General features: G+C 51.4%; 2 protein-coding genes across 9 annotated transcripts in view; one reads left to right on the forward strand and one right to left on the reverse strand.

The window, feature by feature from the left end:
• Positions 1-18,369, forward strand: part of ZXDC (ZXD family zinc finger C) — a 38,123-nt gene extending 19,754 nt beyond the window's left edge. For both annotated transcript variants that reach the window (XM_007097392.3, XM_042962474.1), the window contains 3 exons: positions 13,886-14,055; positions 15,392-15,493; positions 16,669-18,369. In XM_007097392.3, the coding sequence (XP_007097454.3) occupies positions 13,886-14,055; positions 15,392-15,493; positions 16,669-16,755 (359 nt within the window). In that variant the 3' untranslated portion in view covers positions 16,756-18,369. The remainder of the gene's footprint in view (positions 1-13,885; positions 14,056-15,391; positions 15,494-16,668) is intronic.
• A 352-nt stretch (positions 18,370-18,721) lies between these two features.
• CFAP100 (cilia and flagella associated protein 100) overlaps positions 18,722-23,751 on the reverse strand; it is a 51,847-nt gene continuing 46,817 nt past the window's right edge. For 6 of the 7 annotated variants that reach the window (XM_042962486.1, XM_042962511.1, XM_042962501.1 and 3 more), the window contains 4 exons: positions 22,323-22,458; positions 20,986-21,191; positions 19,933-20,026; positions 18,723-18,972 (listed from right to left, as the gene is read on the reverse strand). In XM_042962486.1, coding sequence (XP_042818420.1) covers positions 18,859-18,972; positions 19,933-20,026; positions 20,986-21,191; positions 22,323-22,458 — 550 coding nt within the window. In that variant the 3' untranslated portion in view covers positions 18,723-18,858. Of the gene's footprint in view, positions 18,973-19,932; positions 20,027-20,985; positions 21,192-22,322; positions 22,459-23,751 lie in introns of all 7 variants that reach the window. The other variant, XM_042962516.1, reaches the window with a different exon arrangement.

A 23,751-nucleotide genomic window follows, 5' to 3' on the forward strand; every position in this document is an offset into this window, starting at 1 on the left:
CTCAAAAATAAACAAAAAAATAATAAGTCTAAGAGAAGTTGCAGGGAAACAGGACTCAGTGGAGTTAAGCCATTTAAACACCGTTGGGGGTCATCGTTGTCAGTGTAGTTAAGTGCAGAGTGTGCGTATTGATTCTTAGAAAATGTGCAATCTGAATGATTGGAAAAATAAGGTATAGGGTCTGAAATTCAAGACTATTCCCATTGGGTTGCTATTGTGTACAGAAAGTAAAATTGCGCCATTTTCTGTATCTTTAGTATTGTGGTCCCCTGCCAAATATAAAAATATAAAAAGTAAAGAGAAACTTTCATTCTTGAAGCTGATAGCAAAACAAACTTTTTTTTTAATGCAACCGACATCAGGACTACTAATGGATGTGTGTTTTTCTGGTCTCTGAGGTTGGGGAAAGGAAAGAATGTATAGCACTTAACAGAAGAGGCAGTAAACAGCAAAACTGTGTCTGTGTGGCAGTAAAAATGTAAATGCACGTGACTGCCCTAACTTTTTTTTGACCAGAGTCAAAAGGCGAAAATCTCTATCACGGGTTGTCTAGAGGTGGCACACCCTGGATGGGAATATTTAGGAAGCTTAAAATTAAGACCGGATAAAACCATCACAAAGCAGGGTTAATCATAAATATCAGAAGCGTAGAATTCAAAGCAATTGGGGCAGAGAAGACTTTCCCTTTTGTTGGCTGCTGTTCACATGTGTAATCAACAGCGAGACTAAGATTTATAACATTTTTGTGAATATTTATATATGAATATAATGGTTATATGAATAACCATTATGTGAATATTTATATGAAACTTATAATACCAAATAAGATAAAGTAAAAAGTGGTGGAAATCTAGAACTGGGTAAATGAAAACCTACCAATATTGGAAATGGGTAATTTAGCTCATTATTTGCAAATTAAGCACAAAACAATACAGATATGAAAGATATTTACAGTGGGGTTAATAAAGTTGATTTCGTAGGTCCTTCTCAATAACCATGGGATATTTATCAAAATTAAACTGAACAAATTAGGAAAGCTGTAAAGTCTTTAGGGGAAAGAACCTAATTTGGTAGTACATGTTTTTGACCATAGTGAGGTAGAATAGAAAGTAAAAATTACTTGGAAAACAAAGGAAAACTTAATAAACTCTTTGGTTTAAAGACATGTAAGTAACTGCTTATAACATAAACATGTATGATGAGAAGTGTCCGATGTGGCTAGTTAGGAAATACAGTGGAGAAAATACCACATTCACAGTAGTGACAAAAATTCCAGAGCAACCAGGGGGAAATCTTGTGAGTGGGCAGGACATAAAGGAGGAGGAAGAGAAGAAGACAACAAAACTTGACTCAGAGAAAAGATGATGTTCTCAAATGTGGTGACTCCTTCCTTTTGATACACGTCCTTGGTGCCTGCCATGCAGGGACAGGTGAATAACATGGGCATCACTGCGTGCATTCTGATGTGGGAGTTGGGGGTGGGGGTGGAGTTGAAGGGAGTTTTGGATAAACAAAAACGGTAACTCACGGTAAATGTGAATAAAACAAGGAAAGGGGTCTTTGTTGGTTTGCAGTTTTCAAATAGGGTAGACAGAGGCCTCAACAGAGGAGGAGACCCTTGATGGAGGGGAGGAAGGGAAATAGCCGTGTGGGTAGATGTGGACAAAGGGACAGCCCCTGCCAGCCTGAGGCTGGAGGGTGCTCTCAGTGGAAAGGTCTCTGAGGAGGCTCACTTTTCGGAAGTGATCAGAGAGCAGGTGGGAGGCCAGGCTGCTTGGGGCTGTGCTGGAACTTTGTCTTTTGCTCACAGTCGGATGGGGAAACATGAAGACATAATTAGAAAAGTGACACCTTTTTATTTATTTATTAAAAACCATTTTTTTAAATGTTTGTATTTGAGATAGAGACAGAGCGCAAACGGGGAGGGGCAGAGAGAGAGGGAGACACAGAATCTGAAGTAAGCTCCAGGCTCGGAGCTGTCAGCACAGAGCCCGATGCGGGGCTCGAACCCACAAACTGTAAAATCATGACCTGAGCTGAAGTCAGACGCTTAACCGATTGAGCCACCCAGGCGCCTTCTGAAAGTGACATATTTTAAAAGGATCATTCCAGCTGCTCTGGTGAAAGTAAACCCTAAGGTCAAGGGTCAAGGAGAGCAGGTAGGGGTTCCTTGCTGTCCCCAGCAGGGCAGATGGTGGCTGCTGGCAGGAAGAAGTGGGTAAATGCTGGAGCTGTCTTGATGGAGCCATCAAGATTTGCTAACAGCAGTGGAGCGCTCAAGAGAAAGCCGCCTTTACAGCAGTCAGGCAGACTCTTCCTGCAGGCTTTAACACAATTCTATCTGAAATCCCGCGGAGATTTCAGAGCACTTGTGTAGGAACCTAGGGGCAGAGGTTCCTGAGGACACGTGGGACACTGACCTGGAGGATGTGCCCTCTGCCTGGGGATGCCTCACAAGCTGCAGCCATGAAAACCGTGGTGGAGCCGTGGCCTTAGGCCAGGACACAGGGACACACGTTGATAAACAGGCCTGTGGCCATTCTTCCTTGTGCGCATCAATATGGTTCTTCCAATTTTGGCAAACGAGTGACGGCCTTTTGGGAAGAAACACTAAGGTTCCGTGCAGGATAAAGAACGAAGACGAGGGCTTTAAGGAATTTGAAAGGCATGGAAAGCTGTTCAGATAGCCAGTGCCTACTTTGTTCTCAGCTTTGTGGTTTCTGTGGTTCAGCTCGCGTTTGATCTTCACGGTAGCTCTCTAAGGTAGACACTTCTCAGCAGCCGGCCTCATGCCTGGGCCGCCACGCCACTCTCCCTGGGGAGCACGCTCCTCATGGGGCACAGATGCCCAGAGCAGAGCAGAGGCACAGGCCTTGGAGATCCGCGGACGTGGAAAGGTTTTGAATGAAGAGACACAGCATGAAATAAGAAAGATGAAGCATCCTTAGGAAAAGGGGTAGGGGACTTGAGCAAGCGCTGTGCAGAAGGCGGCTGACACGAGGAGGCGTCCCCTTCGTCGTCAGAGGGGTGTGCTCGGTACTCGGAGGCGAGGACACCCAGAGCCCACACGGGGGCGCGAGGAACGCGTCCCCGGGCTGTGCTGGGGAGAGCCTCACTGGGGATGCAGTGTGACATTTTTGGACGGTCATTTGATACTGTTTTCGAGAGCCAAAAGATCTGCGTAACGTTCAATCATGAAATAACTATTTTGGGACTTTTCTCAGGGAAGTATCCAGGGATCTACGTAAGGGCCCACGTGTCAGCTGCTGCTCAGTGTGGAGCTGTGTACTACTAAATATTTATAGCTCATAATTATTATGCCAGCAAAGCACACGTGCATAGGTTTGGTAAGTCCGTGTTTGTAAGAAAAGCCGAGTGTGTCTTTGACAGACACATTTTGTGCATGTATTTGCATAGAAACACAAATGGTAGAGCAAACATATATCCTTGCATGGATAGTGGTTTTTCTTTTTTTTTTTTTTTTTTTTTTTTTTTTTTTTTTTTTAACGTTTATTTATTTTTGAGACAGAGAGAGACAGAGCATGAACAGGGGAGGGTCAGAGAGAGGGAGACACAGAATCCGAAACAGGCTCCAGGCTCCGAGCTGTCAGCACAGAGCCCGACGCGAAGCTCGAACTCACAGACCACGAGATCATGACCTGAGCCAAAGTGGGCCGCTCAACCGACTGAGCCACCCAGGTGCCCCGATAGTGGTTTTTCTTGAGTGTTAAGATTGTGGGTTTTTAAATCATTTTCACCATTTTTGTTTTTTGTACTTGAAAATACATTAATTATGTAATTAATAAATATCGACCCCCAGTTTAAGTCGTGGGAAGTGGAACAGCTATTCTGCCAGGATGGAGCACACCAGTGGAGGCTTTGGGGGGGGGGGGTCACACCTGGGGCATTTGGGCGAGCTCCCCAGCTGCTTTACCTGTAAACCGAGACATGGAGTCTGGAACTGGTCTCCCTTCCCAGAAGGGGGTGATGGAAGCAGTAAGGAACAGGTGAGGGCCTGGCAGCACGGGGTGGGGCCCTCTGTGGCTCCTTCAGCACAGCCAGCTCGTCCCACATTGGAAGATGGGCGTGCGGGTGGACGGCCAGGTGAGATGCTGTGCTCGCTGCCACTGGTCAGTCTGTGCCACTGGAATGTTTGATTAATTGGGTTGGTTTGAGCTCTGAAAGTAAGTCAAAAATCTGTTTTTTATAATACATGTACACACATTTCCCCCCCACATTAAAGCAAAAATTTTTAGGCGTCGGAGTCACTAGGCTCCTTCCATTTCTTCCCGCGCTGCCATGCTGAGAGCAGGAGAGCCACACTAAGGGAAGACGGGAGAAAGGCCCCAGCGCAGGCTGGCCGTTAACTGAGGACATGCCTCAGTTACAGCCTGTTTTCTAGAAGAGAATTCTGGGAACATTCACGCAGACACTGGACCTGCAAGAGTGGATTGTGAACTTGAGCGTCATGAAGGCCCCCGGCAGGGTGGATGGGGAGTCTGGACTGCGGCTGGAGTAAACGCTCCCTGGTGGTGTGGGAGAATGTGTGTCAGGATCACTTGGGGCTGTTTTACACCCCGTAGGCTCCATGTAGGCGCCCAGGGTGGCTGGCGTGGCCCGTGATGGGGGAGCAAAGTGGATTGCAGACGGGGGGGGGGGGGTATGGGGAGGGAGGCCACCTGGTCTTGTCCTTAGGATGATTTTGCTTCAGCTGTCCATGGTAGTACCCTCTGCACCGCTGACCTTCACCTACCCAGGGTTCGACCCTGCAGGTTAGCGTAAGCACAGCGCGTTTGACCAGCTCTTCGGAGAGGGAGCCTCCTGGCAGTACACTTGTGGGCAGGGCAGCGCCCATCCCTTGGGGCCCAGGTTCCGTTTGCTTCCTGGACTAGAGCGATGGTTTGAAGAGCTGGTATGGCCGGAGATCTGAAGCAGATAAAGGGGCTTGAGGGCAGCGGACTTCCTGTGGTGGTGATGGTGGTGGTGGTGGTGGTGGTGGTGGTGGTGGTGGTGGTGGTGGTGAAATGTGACCCCTGTCCCCGAATAGGCTGGGAGTTGAGGTATCCTGCACCCGGCGGTGAGCTGGTGATGAGGCTCTTCTCAGTCCTGGTCGTACAGGCCTGCCCTCTACTGACTAGCTGCTGTCCCTTGTTTTGTTTCTGTTACCTTTACAGAGCGTGCCCTGTGCTGTTCCCTTCTGGAGCGGGTGTCTCCCTCCCCTTCTGTCTCCTTGGTAGACGCCTGCTCCCCCTGCAGGTCCTCTCACCTTGCTGTCAAGTGAGCATGGAAGTCTGACCCTCGCAGCCTGCCGAAAACTCTCTCTGGCAGGTTCCTGATCCTTGTGAGGAGGGGCCTTTGTGCAGCATAGAAGATGTGATTGGCTTTGCCACACTTTGGAGAGCTGTGCTATATCCGTGCCGCCATGTGCGGCGACTTGTGACAGCGCTAAGTGGTTAGGGATCGGAGCACCACCATGGGGGTCAGGGATGGGGTTGAGATATGTTCCTCTGGTTGCAGTGGCTTTGGGCAGGTGTCTGACCCCTCGGCTGCAGCCTCCTCCTCTGTTTCGAGGGACAGTACAGGACCTGCCTCTCCAGGTGGTTGTGTGGATTACCCATGATGATTCTTATGGTAAAGGATTCTAAGTAAAACACTTAGCCCAGTGCTGATTAGAGGACCCAGTGGTTAGTTCAGTAGCATGTATGTCTTGCTCATCACAGCATGTGCTTCTGTACATTCATTTAGTTTTTATTGGAGCAAAATAAGGAAAACGGTGGCAGGACTTCGTGTGTATGTGGCTCCAGTCCGCTGGCTTTTGGAGTTCAGCGGGCAGGGGTGGGAGCCAGGCCCTGGGAGCCAAGGCCAGATGTGTGTGGTCTGGTGGTCCTGAACTCTGGATGGTACATGGAGGTGTATTCTGTCCCCAAATCCTGCCCCTGTTTCTCTGTCACCCTGGGAGCTCCTGGACAGCCTTTTCATGTGAACCATTAGAGTCCTCCTTTCCAGCTTGCCAGTTTGACCTTCACGACCTCAGGACTGTCTTTCCTAGACTCCTAGCCTAGGTTGGCCAGCAGGAGCATTGGCAGGGGATTAGGTGGACGGAGGAAGGAGGAACCGGGACCTTGCTCACGCTCTGCTTTGGTAGGAGTTTTATGACAATGGCTGTGTTTCCCCCGCGGTCCCAGTTCTTGCTGGGCAGCCCTTGACCCTGATATAGTTCTGGCACCTGGGCACTGTCCCTCTTCTGGATTCTGGGGTGGTGGTGCCTACCTGCTGTGCCAACTTAGGTGGTTGCTCGTTAGTGTGCTGTCACTGGTGTACCCCACCGTCTGCGTGGAATCCCTCTGGGTGTTATACCTAGAGTGTTCCTGGGGCCCTGATGGGCCCCTGACTAATCCTCTATGGACAGTTTCATAAGGGCTATGATGACTGCATTATGGCTGCTAGATTATCCCAAACCTTTTTCGAGATCTCTTGGCACTGGCCGTCTCAGTGTTTCCAGGGTACGCTCTACTGCTTCATCATTGTATTCTGTTTGTAGCTTCATCTGTATGTCCCTGGAAAACATACGTATGTGTGCTTAGGACACAGGCAGCAGTCGTAAGCTTCACGGTGAGGATTGCCTTTACAGCCCAGTACCTAATGAAGTAAAGATCCAGGCAGTATTTGAAAGAACGGCAAACCATGAACAGATAGCTAATCACCAGCCACATTTCAAATAAGAGGCATTCAGTTAGCATACCCCAGAGCTACGCCTGACTGAAGCGTTAACAGTTCATCGAAGCTCATATACCCAACATTGTTCTGATGTACTGCTCACAGCAACCCTATGAGATGTAAGTGCTGATGCTCCACTTTCTGGATGAAGAAGCTGAGGCACAGAGAGATTGACTTGACGGGGCTGCACAGCTGATGGATGGCCGCACCGGGGATGGCACCCAAGGCCGACTGGCTCCAGAACCTTCAGTCAGCCTGCCAGCGGTACTACACACAAGAAAAGAGCGTTTCGTCTTCAGCGAGTGAAGTGGGCGTAGAACCCGAGTAAAATACCAGCCCCTGAATTCCAGATGACTAGGGCTTGTGCAGGGTTCCACGTGAGTCACGGTTAGGCAGCTGTCAGTATGATTTGCCACATCAGAGAGCCAGAGGTGAACCGCGTGATCTTCACTGATGCCAAACAAGGCAGTCGATAAAACTCATCATTGTTGATTTTCAAAAATCATAAACCTTTAACTAGGAACTAAAAAGATTTCCCTAATAATGGAGAACAAGTCAGAAAAACAGTCATTTTCAGTGGGGAACCTCTTCCCGTTATAATCAGAAGATGCAGCCACACCAGCACTACAATAACATTGGACGTTTTTATGGAAACTTTAGAGAAAAATCAATAGGAAGATGTGATTGCCCATCAGTGATGATTATCAGCCTTAGAAAACCCAAGGGAATAGACTCGAATAATTACAAATAAGGGTAAACCAGTAGCTAATTGTATAAAAAATGTTTGCATATATCACATGAGTTGCTTTTCTATCAGAATAATCGGAAAAACAATCCGGAAAAATAGATGTCACTCATAATGGCAATGAAAGTAATAAAGTATCAGAACTACTAGTGACAGATATGCTGGGCCTGGATAAGGGCCTGTTTACAGCTTACCGTGTACTTGGATGGAACACTCAATTCGTACTGTTAATTTACATTTTTTATTCATTTCCTTTAAAATCCCAAAGGAACCTTTTATTTCTTATTTTTTAAGTTCGTTCATTTTGAGGGGGTGGGAGCAGAGAGAGAATCCCAAAGCAGGCTCTGCGCTGTTAAACCCACAAACCGTGAGATCATGACCCGAGTCGAAACCAAGAGTTGAATACTTAACCAGCTGAGCCACCCAGGTACCCCCAAAGGAACTTTTTATTACTTTTTTTTTAATGTTGATTTTTGAGAGCGAGTGACGGAGGAGCAGAGAGTGAGGGAGACAGAGGATCAGAAACGGGCTCTGCACTGACAGCAGACAGCCTGACTCGGGGGGCCTGAGGTCATGAACCCTGAGATCATGACCTGAGCTAAAGTTGGACGCTTAACCGACTGAGCCACCCAGGCGCCCCCCGAAAGGAACTTTTTAAAAGAAAAAAAAAAAATACCCGTCAGGTTTAAGTTCATTTGGAAGACTTACTTGGTTAAAATCTCCACACGGGCTTCGAAAAAGAATTGATGGGGCAGGGAGACCACTGTGCTGGAGGTGACCCAGGCCTGCTGAAGGGTGTCCGTGACGAAAGCCAGCCAGTGCTCTGGTGGAGAGCAAGGCCCCCAAACAAGTGGGGACAGCCGGAGCACAGACGTGCGGGCCCGTAAACTGAGGGTGCACGTTCCGTCGGGTTCCGGTAATGTTGGTGTGCTCTTAGGGAAAAATCATGGATTTCTTAACGTACCTTCCCCGGCATCTCCACCACCCAGGGAAAACCACTTCCAGCGTTTTGATGTTAAACATTTGCCTACGTGTCTAAACTATACCTGTTACTTGTTTTGAAGAAATGATACATGTGTATTTCTTACCTGCTTTTTGCTATTAAACACGAACATTTTTTCTTGTGAATAAACATGTTCTTGTGGTACATCCTTTAACAGCCGCGTAGAACTAAGCAACAGGAAGTGTGAAAGCATGAAGCCCCAGTGCCTGCCACCATACAGGGTATGTGATGGGTCTAGCCTCCCATCCTTAGGAGAATTGGGCAACAGGCACTCAGATAGTTCACTGTGTTCTGTGGTTCAGTGAGGATGCCCAGCAGAGAAAGCCTGCATGAGCCCAAAGTTCATCATGCTCCCCGGTACACACCTGGTGGGGGGAAGGAGCCCTCTGAGCCAGCGGTGTGTAGGATAGGGAGCTGACCATCTCCATTGCACATCCCTCCTGGGGGCGAGGATGGCACGTGCTTGGGATGGCACTGGGTTCTGTAGCTGTTAGCATAGGGGCATCTCCAGGAGATGTGTGGAGCACCTTGCCTGAGCCAGGCTCTGTGCTGCTGGTCTCACCTAATTCTGATGATGGCTCTGTGAGGTGAGGTGAGGTGATGCTGCACCACAGTTCGCTGTGCACTCCGGCTCACCTGGCTATTTCATGCCTGAACAGGATTCTCTTTTTAGGTCTACTTAACTAGAAACTTAATTGCCAGCTGGATTTCTCCTTCTCTCCTCTCCCGGCTCTTTCAAGTTATCTAGCACAAAACCAGTGTTTCGGATCAGTGTTGAGGTTATCGAAGGAAAATTCGTTCATTATGAAGATGACTTGCCTTTTAAAGGTTTCTGGATTTCCACTGTGAGAAAGGGATTCTTTAGTTTTTCTTGAGATTGGTTTATTAAGTTTATTAAGTCACGTTGCACGTAGTGTCATGGCATCTTTACTAGTGAGGGCGGCCTCATGGCCGTCATGGAGTTCCATGTAGACACCATGTGTTGGCTGTAAGCCTTCAAGCATCCGTGGATTGGTGGGCTTGCATAACTAACTCAGGCAGTGTGTAATTCATTTTTAGCTGTTTTACATGTTGATCGCACGTTACCAGATGGCACAGTGTATCATTTGGGGCCATGTACCCCAGCACCCTGTGCTGATGGCTCCAGCAGGTAAAGGTGTTTTTTCTCTTGAGCAGGGAGTCTAGATTTCAAGCACTTGGGCGCTCAGTGTGTGCGGGCTCAGGTTCCCTCTTATGGCCCACCTTTTCCCCTCGCAGCTTCCCCAGGGTACTGATGGGAGCCCTTGGCCTGGCTCCAGGAACTTGGATGGATGAGAAGACTTGGAAGGGGAGGCGAGCATGGCTAGTTGGAAGGGAATCTGCTTTCAGATCGTCATCTTCCATTTGTAGTTTGAGACCGTGCATTTGGGTCTAGGACTTCTGCAGGCTCTCCTGTCCGCCTTTCCTTCATGACAGCGAGTCCCGTCCCTCCACCAAGCTCCCTGTGGCGCAGCCCCTTAGGGCCTATATAAAAGCTCTTCCAGAGCCCCAGACCCAGAACACCTGAGAGTGCTGGCTTCGTGGAGGCATTGTGTATGGATTAACTCACACAGGCGTCAAGACTGCCTTGAGGCAGTCTTGCCAGCTTGGCATTTCTCGTGCATGGGTTCTCCTAGGGGGCCATGTTGAGAGGTTCTGCACCAAGATACAGTGTACAGGGAGCTGTGGGGGTGGGAGCTGCGTTCATTTAGAGCCCTCACCTTTCCCACCTTTCTGCTCTTGATCTAGCATGAACTGCTTTTAAGGAGGATCCCATGAAAACAGCAGTGTTCAGATACGTAAGCCTGAGCAGTTCCTTTTAGCTGGTGACACTGCATCCCTAGGACGGACTATTAACCGGAGAAGGTGCTAGAGCCCTCCAGGTTAGACAGTGATTCTCATCTCAGTGTTTAACTGTGGCGTCTGTGGGACTACCAGATTCTTAGGTATTGGCTTGAAGGTACACACTGAAAAGAGAATGTATGTGATTCCTTTTAGATGGAGTGTGTGCTAATAGAGTAGCTAAAACCAGTTTAGCTTACGTGTATCATGAATATTCTCATTCATAGTCCATCTTATTTCCTGTTACAGAATCAATACCTCTTATATCCCTTTAACAAAAATACAATCATATTCTAGTTACTGGCTTGTTTTTCAGCAGGGAATACTGTTGTCTTTCATGAGGTATAAAGGAAGCATGTTAATGCTGTTGTCTGGGAAAATTAAGTGGGATCTATTTCTGATTCTGTTCTCAGCATTTTTACTTCATTTCCCCCTAGTTGCATGGCATACAGGCTAGCACATGTTTTGAAGAGATACGATGCTTTGATCATAGTTCTTGCTTCATAGGTAAGATAGAGTGTGGCCTATGCACTTGTCATTGAATCATTGTGAAATAAATGAGGAGTGGCTCAGAATGACCTTGCTTTTATCTTATAGAGCTGGCTAGTAAGTATTAGATACACATATTTAAATCTTGCTTTTAAAAGTAGCTTAAAAAGGTACATTACTTGGTGCTTTCCTTCATAGTGATTTTCATAACATCCCTTGATCCATGTTGCAATATGTTTGTTTGACCTGAAAAATGAAATCGGACCTTTTGTGAGAAACAGGCACCATCCTGACGGTGCATGCTGACCGTGGTGCTCGCACTCATTCGTGTAGTTGCCCTGAGCTGCCCAAAGGAGCTGAATTTGCAGCTTCAGGGTGCTATAATTGTGATGAAATTACATTTAAAGCACACAAGCATTTATCTGTAATATTTTTTTAATTAGCAAAAATGTATGTTGACCCCGTTTGAGTCTAGCAATGAGTAATACTTACACATAGCCACATGAGCCTCCTGGAAGACAGGCCGTCACACTGTTCTCGATACATCAGTACAATTTTATTTTTAACATTTCATAATTATCAGAGTTTCTAGTATGTTCTGTTATTTTGGTTGGGTTTGTGTTACTAATTGCAATGGTGATGCAGGTTTTCAGATGATTTTAACTCCCAGAAAGTATATTGAAATAAGTTTTTAAACTAAAATTTTGTCTTTTTAAAGTTTATTCATTTATTTTGAGAGAGAGAGAGAATACACACGACCAGGGGAGGGGCAGAGAAAGAGAGAGAATCCCAGGCAGGTTCTGCACTGTCAGTGCAGAGCCTGACACGGGACTTGAACTTATGAACCATGGGATCATGACCTGAGTCTAAATCAAGAGTCAGACACTCAACCTACTGAGCTACCCAGGCACCCCTAAAATTAATTTAATTTAATTTAATTTAATTTAATTTAATTTAATTTAGTTAGTTTAGTTTTAAGAGAGAGAGTGAGCAGGGAGAGGGGCAGAGGGAGGGAGAGAGGGAGGGAGGGAGAGAGAGAGAGAGAGAGAGAGAAAGAAAGAGAATCTCAAGCAGGCTCCATGCTCAGTGCAGAACCCAACAATGCAGGGCTTGATCCATGACCCTGGGATCATGACCTTAGCCAAAATCAAGAGTCGGACGCTCAACCAACTGAGCCAGCCAGGCGCCCCTAAAATTTTAATTTATGTACATATTTTTTATCTCAGGGAGATATGCTAGGGTCATTGAAGACTTCAAAGCAGAACAATGCGTCAGGTAAAATTCAGAGTGGAGTGGAATATCAAGCATGTTCAGGGAGAATAGGAAGTGACATGGAATTTCTTTACTGTTAAAGAAGAGCGAGTGGATCCTGCGCCTTAGCACCTCGCCTTGCTTCCTCACCCTTGTCCCAGCCTTGCTCTGCTGTCTGAAAGCACGCAGAGCAGTTAGGAGGAGCATGGAGAACAGCCAGAGCTAATCCAGCAGGAGGGATTGGGTTCCCCGAGGCAGAGAACCTGGCAGACAGAAACGAGAAGGAAGTACTCAGGGCTGTAATGGAACTGCGATTCCCTGCAGTGAAGGGGGGCACTAAATGTGCCCCCGGGAAAAACCGAGACTTGCCACAAAGATGAATCCCTCAGACACCCAGGGGGGAAAGAGCAGGCCGTGGGTGGAAACACACTGCGGCCTACAGCACCCCCCTGAGCTGAGTCTGTCAAGTGCTGAGGGTTAAGGAGACATCATCCTGGAGTTTCCTGCCAGTCCTGTGCGCTGGGCGTGCGGGAAACACCGCGAGGGTGATGGGCAGGATCAGGCAGGCAGTGGTGGGGTGCACACAGGTAGCACATAGCGCGGCTCCAGAGTTGGGCCCTCTAGGCTGGTTTTGGCATCAAGGTGAAAGGAAAACTCACTGCCAACGGGGGTGGCCCGTCCTGTGTGCCAGAGTTGACCGTTCCCGTTTAAAATGGAAACTCAGAGTACGAGACCTAAAGGAAGAATGCAGCCTCTCACGTTTTTCCTCTTTTCCCATTAGATCATTAGAAATTTTCATGAGGAAATGCTTTCTGGACGTTCAGCAAGTCCTTCGGTTTCACTTGTTCAGTTTCACTTGTTCCTTTTCATTTTATTAAATTCAACAGAAGCAAATGCTTTTACTAACATGAAGTTGTGCGATACTCATTGTAAAACTGTCTTTCCGAAGCCATTCATGTACACGTGTCCAGGGCTGTCTGTACCCAGCAATCACCAGCACCTAAAATTCCTTGGCGCTTACCGTGACCCAGGCACTGTTCTCAACTCGTATCACATACTTATTTAATCCTCCCAAAACTTTGAGGTAAGGAGTATTGTTCCCATGTCACAGGTAGGGAACACTGAGGCCGGAGCTTAGGTTTCTTGTCCAAGGTCAGGTACCAGAGTCTTTGGTGGAGCTAGGATTTGAATCCAGGCCGCTGGTCTCTGGGGTTTCCCCCCTGCTCACAAGCCACATGGGTGTTAGAAAACCCCTTTCTGGGCGTCCGGATCGTTTCTTTCTTCTTTGTACTTAAGTATTTTGAAAAGCGTGTTTTTATGAAATCAGTGAGGCGATGACTCTTGCAGAGGAAGCCGGACAGAAAACAGCTTGAAGGATTTGGCAGCGATTGGGCACGTGCTGTGGTGCCCGAGGGTGGGGTGTGATGGCCGCTTTCTTCCCTTCTCTGCTTCTGTGGTCCTGCTGCTCCGTGCAGTGGTTGTGCGCCACGGTGTCGGGTCTCCTGTGTGCCTGCAGTATTGGGGTTGCAGGGTAAGGAGGAGCCTCCGCCCCCCCCCCCCCCCCCCGCCAAGAAATGGGCACCTGGGGTCTGATTGCTGCACGTCCAGGAGACGTGTGTGAGTTTGCTAAACTTTCTGATCATAATCTCGGCTCTTTTCGTCTCTTAACCCCCCCGACTCTCCCTGTTGACTCGTGTTAAGCCTGCAGAGCTGTGCACCGCGACAACGGGACCGTGTGGCCCCAGAGTGGGGCCCCCGTGAGGGCAGGGGCCTGCGCAGTCACACTGTATATTGCATGTGGCTGGTCTGTTTCATTTCAGGAGCCTCGGGGTCTGCTCAGAGGAAGATGAAAGGTGGCAAAGTCAGTCCTACTCACTTGCACGCAAGCCAGACCGGTTGGTTGTGTGGGAACCTTGTGGTACCCGGTGGAGGTCTGCCAGGACCCGCTCCAGCAGCCGGGATGCCGTGTGTTCAGGTCCAGTTATTGCAGGTAAGACCCAGCGAGCCAGGAGGACACTGGTCGCCAGGAGGACGCTGGCCGGGCGGCAGCCGGGGGCCAGGCTTCAGGCTGCATCTCCCTGGGGCTGCAGCTGTCCAGTGCTTCCTCTCAGGAACTGAGAGACTTCTAACCGCCTCTCGACTTCTAACCATCCCAAGCACTGGATGATCGCTCTGTCACCACAGCTCCTCCTGTCCTGTCTCTCTGTACTTGTCCGAGCTTTCATCCTTATGAGGATTGACGCTTCAGTGTCCGCACTGCCCCCGTGCGGTCTGCATGCCACACCTCACTTGGAGTTCTGTGAAGTGGGGGTGCCGTGCCCCACTCCTGCCTGAGGCCTCCTAGCAGCCGTAAGGGCTGCCCGAGGCTGGCCAGAGGACGTCTTGTGGTGCCTGACTCCTCACCCTCCCCTGCCTGCCCTTCCCCAGACCTCACTTGTCTTCTCAGTGGGGGGGCGGAAGGGGCTTCCTCAGGCAGCTTGGCGCCACTGTGTGTGGGGGGTGCTCAGTGCGACGGAGGACGTAGCCTTTATGTTTAAGGTGCTTTCCCCGGGAAAGCTGGCACCGTTGCAGAAAAGGCGCTCGTTGCAGAGGGAGGAGCTGCTGTTTAAGAGACACCCGATAGAAGGTGTGAGCTTTGAGGTGGAGAAAACTCACTTTTGATTCTCTGCCTTTCCCTCTCTAGCTAGTGTTGTCTGGGGCAAGCTACTTATGTACACCGGGCCTCAGTTTTATTGTCTAAGAAGTGGGAATGATGGTGTTGACAGTGACACCGGCACCAGGAGTTGAGTGGCGGGGCTGTGGGCCGGGCATGCCAATGAAGCTGAAATGGTAGCCAGTGTCCCTTTTCTTACTTGCATGATTAGGGGCCTAGGAGCCTCCCCCTTGCAGGAGACCTGTGCCCTCTTATCCCTTCTCGACGGTGGGCTGGGGCAGAGGGGGGCCTTCTTGTGTAGGGTGAGGCGGCCACTGGAGAGCTGGAGGGGCTGGGAGCCTCCGCCAGAGTTGAGGAACAGCCTAGACTGAGGGGCGGTATTGAGTTGGGGGGAGCTCCAGGGAAAGGGCCTGGGAGTGGGGGACAGCCAGATGGCAGGTGGTATGGGTCTCCAGCTGGGAGCAAGATGAGAGGCTGAGGACCAGGAGGAAGGGCAGGCAGCCCCCTGCCCAGTTCCAGTTACTGCTGGGTCCTCAGGCCTCACGTGGCTCCCCGTGTTGCCCTGCCTGGAATCCGGGGTGGGTGGGTATAGCACATTGACGGGGACTCCTCAGGCCAAGGTGAGGAATGTTGCCATGGCTGGTAAATGAAACACGTGCTGTTGCCTCCCCAGGACGACCCCTCAGGTGAAGCCGTCTCACCATTGGTTCTCAGCCCGCAGCCTTCCGCCTTCCACCCCCTGTTGGCTGTCGATTTGCCCGTCTATGTCCTCCAGGTGTGGATGCCTTACAACTCTTTGGCTTTGTTAGTAAGACTGTCAGAAGCTTCTGGCTTTCTGAGGCTTGTTTTACTGAGGTAGGCGTTGAATGGAGACCCATTGGGTTCGTTGCCAGGATCTTTTACGGCTTTCTAGAAAGATGGGTGAATGACCAAGAAATAAAAGTCTGGTAAGAAAGATCAGATATGTTCACCATTGTAGCTCCTACTTGTAATGTGAAATTGGATATACTCCTCAAGTATTTTTATATTTAGAAATTCTAGTCACTTTTTCTGGGAAACAGGCTGGCCAGTTTTTAACCTGTAGGAAAATAGACCCAGAAAAATTAGTTTGCTTAAGTAAGTGGATAAGCCAGTGGGTATAGGCGGCAATGGGTAATTTAGATTTGGCTATACAATAGTGAGAGTATGTAGCTAATCGAACTTCTAACAATTCAGTTTAAATACATGTTTTTAAAATCCACATACACAGTAATTTTAGTTTTCTTGTATTCAAATTGGGCTGTTGAGCATTTTCCTCAATACCAAAAATAACTATTGAGTCAAGTGCTGGTATACAGAGGAGCGGTGGGGCCCCAGACTGTCCTTGGAACGTAGTTTGGGAACTTATATTCAGAAAACCTCACAGATGTCAACTCCATTCTGTCTGGTATTCCCACTCATTAGATGGTTCTTAAAGAAGCCTGGTAGTGTACAAATAACTAGCCAGAAGATGTTCACCGTCGCCTTGAATCTAATGCTGTGGGAATATTCTTCAGGCAGGAGGGGGTGGGTTAGGTGGGTGATGGTGTGGCCGGGAGGCCAGAGTCCTGGGCGGTCAGTGATGATGCAGGGGGGCAGTTGGGAACTGGGAAGGGTGCGACCCACATACAAAATGGGGAAAAGGGCTATGAGATAAACAAGGACAGTCACATTTATGAGCAAACCGGCAACACAGTATTATTAAGTTCACTTTTCCTTTTTTGTTTATGCTAAAATTCCTTTCTTCGAAGAATATATAATAAGGGGAAAACAAGACTCGAGTCGAGAACAGGGAGAGGTGCCCTACCGGCCGGCCCATGGGTTATGCTGCTGGTTGTGTGTGGCTGCAGGGCCGCGTCCGGGAGGTGGTTCCGCACCTCCCCCTGCCCCCAGCCCTGCCCCGTCCCTCACTGCTCTGCTTGGTTTTTTCAGGAAGTGCTTCCTGCAGCTGGAGGGGACGCCGAGCCTGAGGATGTGCAGTGTGCAAGGAGCACCATCAATCTGCAGGACCTACAGTGACAGCAGCCCTCTGCCTGGGGACCCGAGGGTGATGCCTCCGGTCCGTGTCCCCCAGGACTCCCACTACGTGCTCTCGCAGGCCTGAGTGAGCCCCCACGTGGTTTCTGCTCAGGAGGCTAGCCGAGTGCTTTGGAGACTTTTGGGCACATTTCTCAAAAATATCTTCCTTACATTTTATCAGGAACCGGTTTGGGGCTGTATTAGCTGAAATTGCCTTATCTGAGCAAAGCGCTTTGTGAGGCAAGGATTGCCTTCAGGGGCAAAAGCACATGCCTTTTCTGTACTTGGCTGTGCACGGACAGCCTTTGTCCAGTTTGATCTAAACTGTGGAGCACCTGCTGCATTAAGAAAACAGACTTCTGCAGGCAGTCGGGTGGGGTACAGATTCCCTAGTCAAGTACGACCGTATCCGTAGTAAATCTAAGTGGGGTCTTTCAGCTTCTGTGTTTTAGCATTTGGCCTGAGACAGACCTAGAAACCGTTTTCCCTTTCTCAGTTAACAGGCTGTTTCCCACCCCCTTGGGTGTTTGTAGTTGGGTTGGTTTTGTCACCCTCTGGGGCAGAAGCGGCCCTGTTGTCCCAGTGAAGCCAAATTCAGATCCACGTTTTGGCAGGACCGGGCAGGTGGCTGGCATGAGAAGAAAATGATGGGGGTGAAGTGGAGCACCTGGGGTCCTGTTAGTGAGGCCTCTGCATAGAGCAGATTTGAAGCTCCCGATTCAGGAATGTTAGAGTTAAAACTTCAAAGGTAATTTTTCCGAACTCTGGATTTGGCTATTGTTTAACGATAATTCGTCCGCAGCTTCTAAAGTCATGTCCTGAGTCCTCCACGTCACATGTAGGCCAGGGACAGTGGCGTGTGTGTTTGTTGCTGAGGCCGCTCATGTGCATCTACTGTGTCACCGTACGTTTCTACGGAGTACGGTCTGTCTGGCCAGAGAAGGCGAGCTGATAACCTTGCACATATTTATTTGTTTGTTAGCGGGACTGGACACAGGGTCACTCAGAAATGCTGGTTTTCTGCCTTGTGCCTTTGGAAGTGCATGTTTGTTCAGATGCTGTTTGGGTTGTTGGACTTGGAATTGTCCAAACTCTGTTTTGTGTTTCTTCATTACTTGAGTTTCTGGACTTGGGCTTTTGAGAATCACCCCAGCATTTGATTGTGAGTCCTCTCTCTGTCCTGCTCTGAGGTGCTGTCTGTCCAGGCTGCTGCTCCCTCCAAAGGAACTTGGGCCCCATTTATGAATGGTCTTTACCCACAGAACTCTGTGCTGCGGCACAGACTAAAGTTTTGTGACCATCTGGCACCTTGGCCTCCAGGTCACCCGGAAGCCCCTTCTCTCTACGAGGAGCCAGCCCGCCTGCCAGGGTGGCCTTGGGGGCAAAGTGGCCTATTGATCACACTGTGCTGTCCTTCTGATGGGAGGAGGGGGCGGGCCACAGGAATGTTCTCTCGGGTGTGTCGCTGGGCCTTTCCCTGGAACGTCCCCCTGTGAATGTCCACCACTGTGAAGTGATTGGTACTGGCCGTCAGTTTTCTGGGCACTAGGTTCCCTGGTGGCAACGGGCCCAATTTCTAGTACAAATGAATAAAAGTTTTTGTATAATCACTCACTGGAGATGTCCCCTGGCTTCATTCACAGAACTGTGTGCATAGCGTCGAGGTCCTGTTTTTCCTTCAGTCAGGAGTAATAACCCTTTCGTCTGCTCAGCCTGCTGCCTCCTTTTCTTGTCCCTGCGTTGGGGCTAGTCCCCCATCACACCTCTGCGTGGAACTGGCCCTTGTTTCTCAAAGCAGCCACCTCGGATGAGGGCAGCAGGGGCTCCTTCCCTCAAGCATTTGTTCAGGGGTCAGGGATTAAAGGGCAGGGCATGGAGGTGGAAAGCAACCTGCCTCCTGCAACAGGCCATCAAGACACCAGAGGGGGAGAGTTTATTTCACACAGGTAAGGGAACACAGCGGGAGGCCACGGGGGGGGGGGGGGGGGCGGGGGCACGGCGATCCTGCACCAGCCACGTCCAGCTGACCACCCTGCCCTGCCCGGGCTTCCTGCTGCTGCTGTTGCCGTGCTGTGGGCAGAGGGGCTGGCCAGCGCCGGAGGGCTAGGTGAAGAATAGCAGCTGCTCCTCCTTGTCCTTGTCCATCAGCACGTGCTCAGGCTCCACCTTTATTTTCAGGACTGGGAGCTGGGAGCGACACACCAGCCTCCTGCCTCTCTGCAGAGTAAGACCCCGTGAGCCTGCGCTCCGCAGCCTCGCTGCGCCGGAAGGTGCCGCCTAGACACCCAGGCACCAGGCAGCATGCCTCTCGAGGCTGCGGAGCTGAGGCCGGGGGACCCCGTGGAGGTCCCAGCCTCTGCTCAGCCTGTGGGCTCTGGGCCGGAGCTGCCCTTCAGTGCCCCGGGAGTGAGTCCAGCCTGCGTTTATGAAGCCTTTTCCCTGGGGTGCCGGCCCCTAGATGTGTGTGTGTGTGTGTGTGTGTGTGTGTGTGTGTGTGTGCAGGGATGTACCTCAAAACAGATTGGGAATGCCTGGCTGAACAGAGGGAACCTACTTCCTTTGCGCTGGGGATTCAGGAGGAGACGCCCCGCCCCAGTGTCTGCCATCCCCACGTGACAGCGTGGAGAGTGCTACCTTTCAGAGAGTGGCCCTTCGGCCTCATTTGTCTGTTGGGGGCTGTATTCAGGCCTGGGCTTGCTTGAGGGAGCACACCTCCTGCTGCCAGGGCCAGAACCTGTTCCCTGTGGGGTGGCCGGGGGGACCCCTAGTGACAGAGGATGAGCTGCAGTGATGGGGTCGTGCTGGAGTGTAGGTGGTACAGTGGGACCCTGCAGGGGCTGAGCCGGGGGCCTGCACCTGGGCAGGGCCGGGAGTGCGCAGCCAGGCCAGTCACCAGGAGTGCTTGTGTGAGAGGGCAGGCAGCCCCAGGGGAGGACTCGCAGAGGAAGCGGGTCCGGAGGTGGAGGGCAGCCCTGAGGGGCAGCGGGATCGGTGGGCCAGGACCGGGAGACCCTGCTCTACCCCCGCCTTGCTCTGATGGCTCCGTCTTTCCCCCGGGGTCTCAGCAGTAGCTTCTGCAAACGGTGCGAGCCAGGCCCTCAGCCCCTCCCGGCCTCAACCATGCCTGCCGGTGGGGCCCCTTCCCCAGCAGTGACTCCCCAGGGCCACCATGCCCACCTTCTTCTTGATCTCTGCCTGGGCCCGAGCCTGGGCCCGTTGCAGACGCTCCTCCTGCAGCTGCTTCTGCATCAGCACCTTCTCTTCCCGGAGTCTGGGTGCGGGGGGCAGCAGCACAGGACACATCAAAAGACGGGAGGAGCCTGGGAAGGCTGCCAGCTTCCCTTCCTAGCTCCTTGATGCAGCCTTCTGTCAGGCCATGGCCCTCCCTCTGAGAGAACTCCCCACTCTTCACCCTTCCCTGCCAGGCCAGGTTGGCTGCTGCCCCTGCTTTTTGGAGGTCCCAGCTCTGGTCCATCGGCTCCTACCCCTTGGAGGCCCACGTTCCTCGGTCCCCCTCCCTGGTCACTGGTCCACCTCTGTGTGTGCCTCTCTGCTCATCAAACTTTTGCCCAGTGCCTGCTTCTACCAGGGTACGGGACAGGGGACACAGAGGAAGAGCCCCTTTGCTTGTGGGAGAGGCAGATGGCTCTTTGCAGGTGGCCGTGTCTCAGGGCCCTGCACAGGAGTGAATGAAGCAGGCAGTCCCCCCAGGCCAGCAGAGCCACTGGGTCTGTGGGGAGCTCCCTGGGCCTCCCCCTGGAGGATGGGTCCATGCTACCCATGACTGCCAAGTGTTCCTGCCTGCCTCTGCCCCTAAACCGGCCTTCCTCAGCTTCTCCCTGAGTCTGCACCTTCCCTCCCCCGGGTTCTGGCAACGCCAATCTCTCCCTCTCCCATCCATCAGAGAAAATGGCCAATGCTGCCCCTTGTCCTCAGGGCAAGGCCATGCTGTCCACACCCTCACTTTGGCTCCTGGGCTCCCCGAGTCCACATCGTCTCCCACTCCAGGAGAGGGCCTTCCCTCACTGGGCTGAGTTTTGATGCCCCCTCTGGAAGACCCCCTGGCTTCGTCTTTGAGGTCAGAGCATCAGGGTCCTCTCTCCCTGGTTCGGGAGCTCTCAGAGGACAGGCCAGCCCGGAGCAGGGGCAGGGGTGTGGAGGGCATCCTCGCCCTCAGGGCCCTCCCTACTGCGTGAGGCGGCCCGGTGGGACAGGGGCCTGGGCTCTCACCTCATGCGGCGCTCCTTCTCTTTGGCCTTCTCAGCCTGCTCGATCTTGACCTGGGGTACATGCTCTAGGTGTTCGAGCAGCTCGTTCAGGTAGTGCTCGATGATGGTGAGCATCTGCACAGTGCCCAGGTTGGACTCCTGCTGGGTGCCGATGCAGTGCCGGTACACGTCCAGCACCTTGCGGTTCAGGCTTTCCAGAAGCTTGTCCTGCAAGGCAGGCAGGCCCGCAGAGGGGTTGCGTGGGCCTCCGTGCACCCCCACTGCACAGCCTGCCAGACCCAGGGCCCCTTGCTGAGACACGGCTGGCCTCCCCGAGCTCTGCCCGGCACACTCAGGATCCCTGGGAGAAACAGCTTGGACACTTGGATTTTTCTAGGCCACAGCTGCCTGACCCCCTTTGCCCTCCTGTGGTCAGCCCGGTCCAGGCTTCCAGCCCCCATGCTGGGACTCACACCTGTGCCTCGGCCTCTACCCCAGCTGCCTTGCTGTGCACGTGGCCTAGTCCCCTCCTCCAGGGAGCCTTCCTGTTCCACCCTTGGACTGACCTCAGCTCTCCACTGGACGCTGTCCTGTGAGTTACTTTCTGTGTGGCCTGGGGCAGATGAACCCCTCCCTCTGAGCCCGCTGACACTCAGAAATGTAACATCCCCTGCCACATGGATTGGGTGTGAGGATTAAGTGAGGAACAGCCGACAGAAAGGCTCAGGCCGGCAGCCAGTGAGTCTGTCTGGCAGGAGGCCGGTGGCACTGGCCTAGCTTGTCGTGGCATCCTCTGTCCCTGGCCTGGTGCTGGCACACAGTAGGTGCTCATCAGTAATTTGAATGAAGGAAGGAATTTGAATTAGGAAGCTGGGGCCATGCCTGTGACCCCAGCGGCACTGTCAGGAAGGTCGTGCCACTGCCCGGCACATTCCTGGCCCTTTGTGCTCTCAGAACACTCTCACTCTTTCAGCCTGGCCTGGGGACATGCCTTCTTCCTCCTGGCAGGCTCGCCTTCCGGACACTTGGTGTGGAAGAAGCAGACGTATTTGTTGAATGGAAGGACAAAGGAATGGAGGAGGTGTGCTGGGGGCAGCTGAGCAGCCAAGGGGCATAAGTACATGGGGTGGCTCCAGTTTGGGGACCAAGGGCCTTCTCCAGCCGGTGCCCCTCAGTCAGGCCTACAGAGCCTGGAAAGTGGCAAGGGGCGTGGCTGCCCCAGAACATTTCAGTGTCTCAGGACTGGCTTTGAGTACTGGGCACTAGGTGCTCCCGGGGGTGCTCTTGAAGGGACCGGGCCCCAGGCCTGTGGTCGCCCACACTCCCTCCACACCCGCTGACCGCTGACCGGGGGCCTACCTCCTGAGCGCCCTTGTACTCGCCGAAGTGGAACACTCGAGCTTTGAGCTGCAGCTCGGCCACTGTCTCCTCTTCCTTGGCGATGGACGTCATCAGCGTGTTGACCCACTGCTTCAGCTGGTTGACTTCCCTGTCCCTGGATAGGGGACCAGCAGGGCCCCGCCCACTCAGCGCTGCTCCGGGCACTTCACCTCTCAGAGCCCGACCACCCTGCCACTGGTCCTGAGGGCTTAGGGGCCATGACTGTGAAGGGTCTGCGTGGCCCAGGGGTCAGAGATGCTGCTGAGATGCAGGGGTAAGATTTAAGGTCTTTAGGGGTGCCTGGGTGGCTCAGTTGGTTACGCGCTGGACTTTGGCTCAGGTTATGATCTCACGGTTCGGGGGTTCGAGCCCCGCATTGGGCTCTGTGCTGACAGTTGGGAGCCTGGAGCCTTTTCAGATTCTGTGTGTGTGTGTGTCTCTCTCTCTGCCCCTCCCCCATTCGCACTCTGTCTCTGTCTCTGTCTCAAAAGTAAATAAACATTAAAAAAATTAAAAAGATTTAAGATCTTTAATGATCAACACTACAAAAAAAAAAGTAACAGCTTTATTGAGGTATAATTCACATACCTAGAAAATTCTTTTTTAAATGCTTATTTTGAGAGCATGCGCACAGGTGGGGGAGGGACGGAGAAGAGAGAACCCCAAGCAGACTCCACGCTCAGCACAGAGCCCGACATGGGGCTTGATCTCAAGAACCAGGAGATCATTACCTGAGCCAAAATCAAGAGTCAGATGCTTAACCGACTGAGCCACTCAGGCACTTCTTTTAAAATGTACAATTCGGTAGTTGTCAGATTTGCAACTATCGTCATCATCTCATTTTAGAACATTTTCATCACCCGGAGAAACCCAGTCCCCATTAGCAGTCACTCCCTGTTGTCCACTCCTCCTCCCCCCCACCGCGTGTCTCTCCTGGACATCTGGTAAACCTGGAGCCATACATCAGTGGTCTGTGTGTCTGGATCCTTCATTCAGCAGAATGTTTCCAAAGTGTGGCGTGTGTCAGAACTCTGTTCTTTGTTATGATTGTGTGACCGTCCCCTATATGGATGGACCACACTGTGTTGAAATAGACATTTGGGGGGGGGGGGGTCCTACCTTTTGACTCCTGGGAATTATGTTGCTGTGAACACTCACACGTTTTTGTGAGGACTTGTTTTCAATTCTCTGGGGCATATATTTAGGAATAGAATTCCAACAATCAAATTTTAAGTGAAATAATAAAGAATAATAAGTAAAGATCTTTCACAGTCATGGCAGACACCGACCATCATGTGTTGGCTGACAGAGGTCTACCCATTGTGGTCAGCTGCATGCAGGTCCCAGTTAGAGCACATGGACACCGGGCCACTCCCAGCAGTGCCTGGGAGGCCCAAAGGGACCCTGC

Source organism: Panthera tigris, chromosome A2 (assembly GCF_018350195.1).
Source record: "Panthera tigris isolate Pti1 chromosome A2, P.tigris_Pti1_mat1.1, whole genome shotgun sequence".
Lineage (NCBI taxonomy): Eukaryota > Metazoa > Chordata > Mammalia > Carnivora > Felidae > Panthera > Panthera tigris.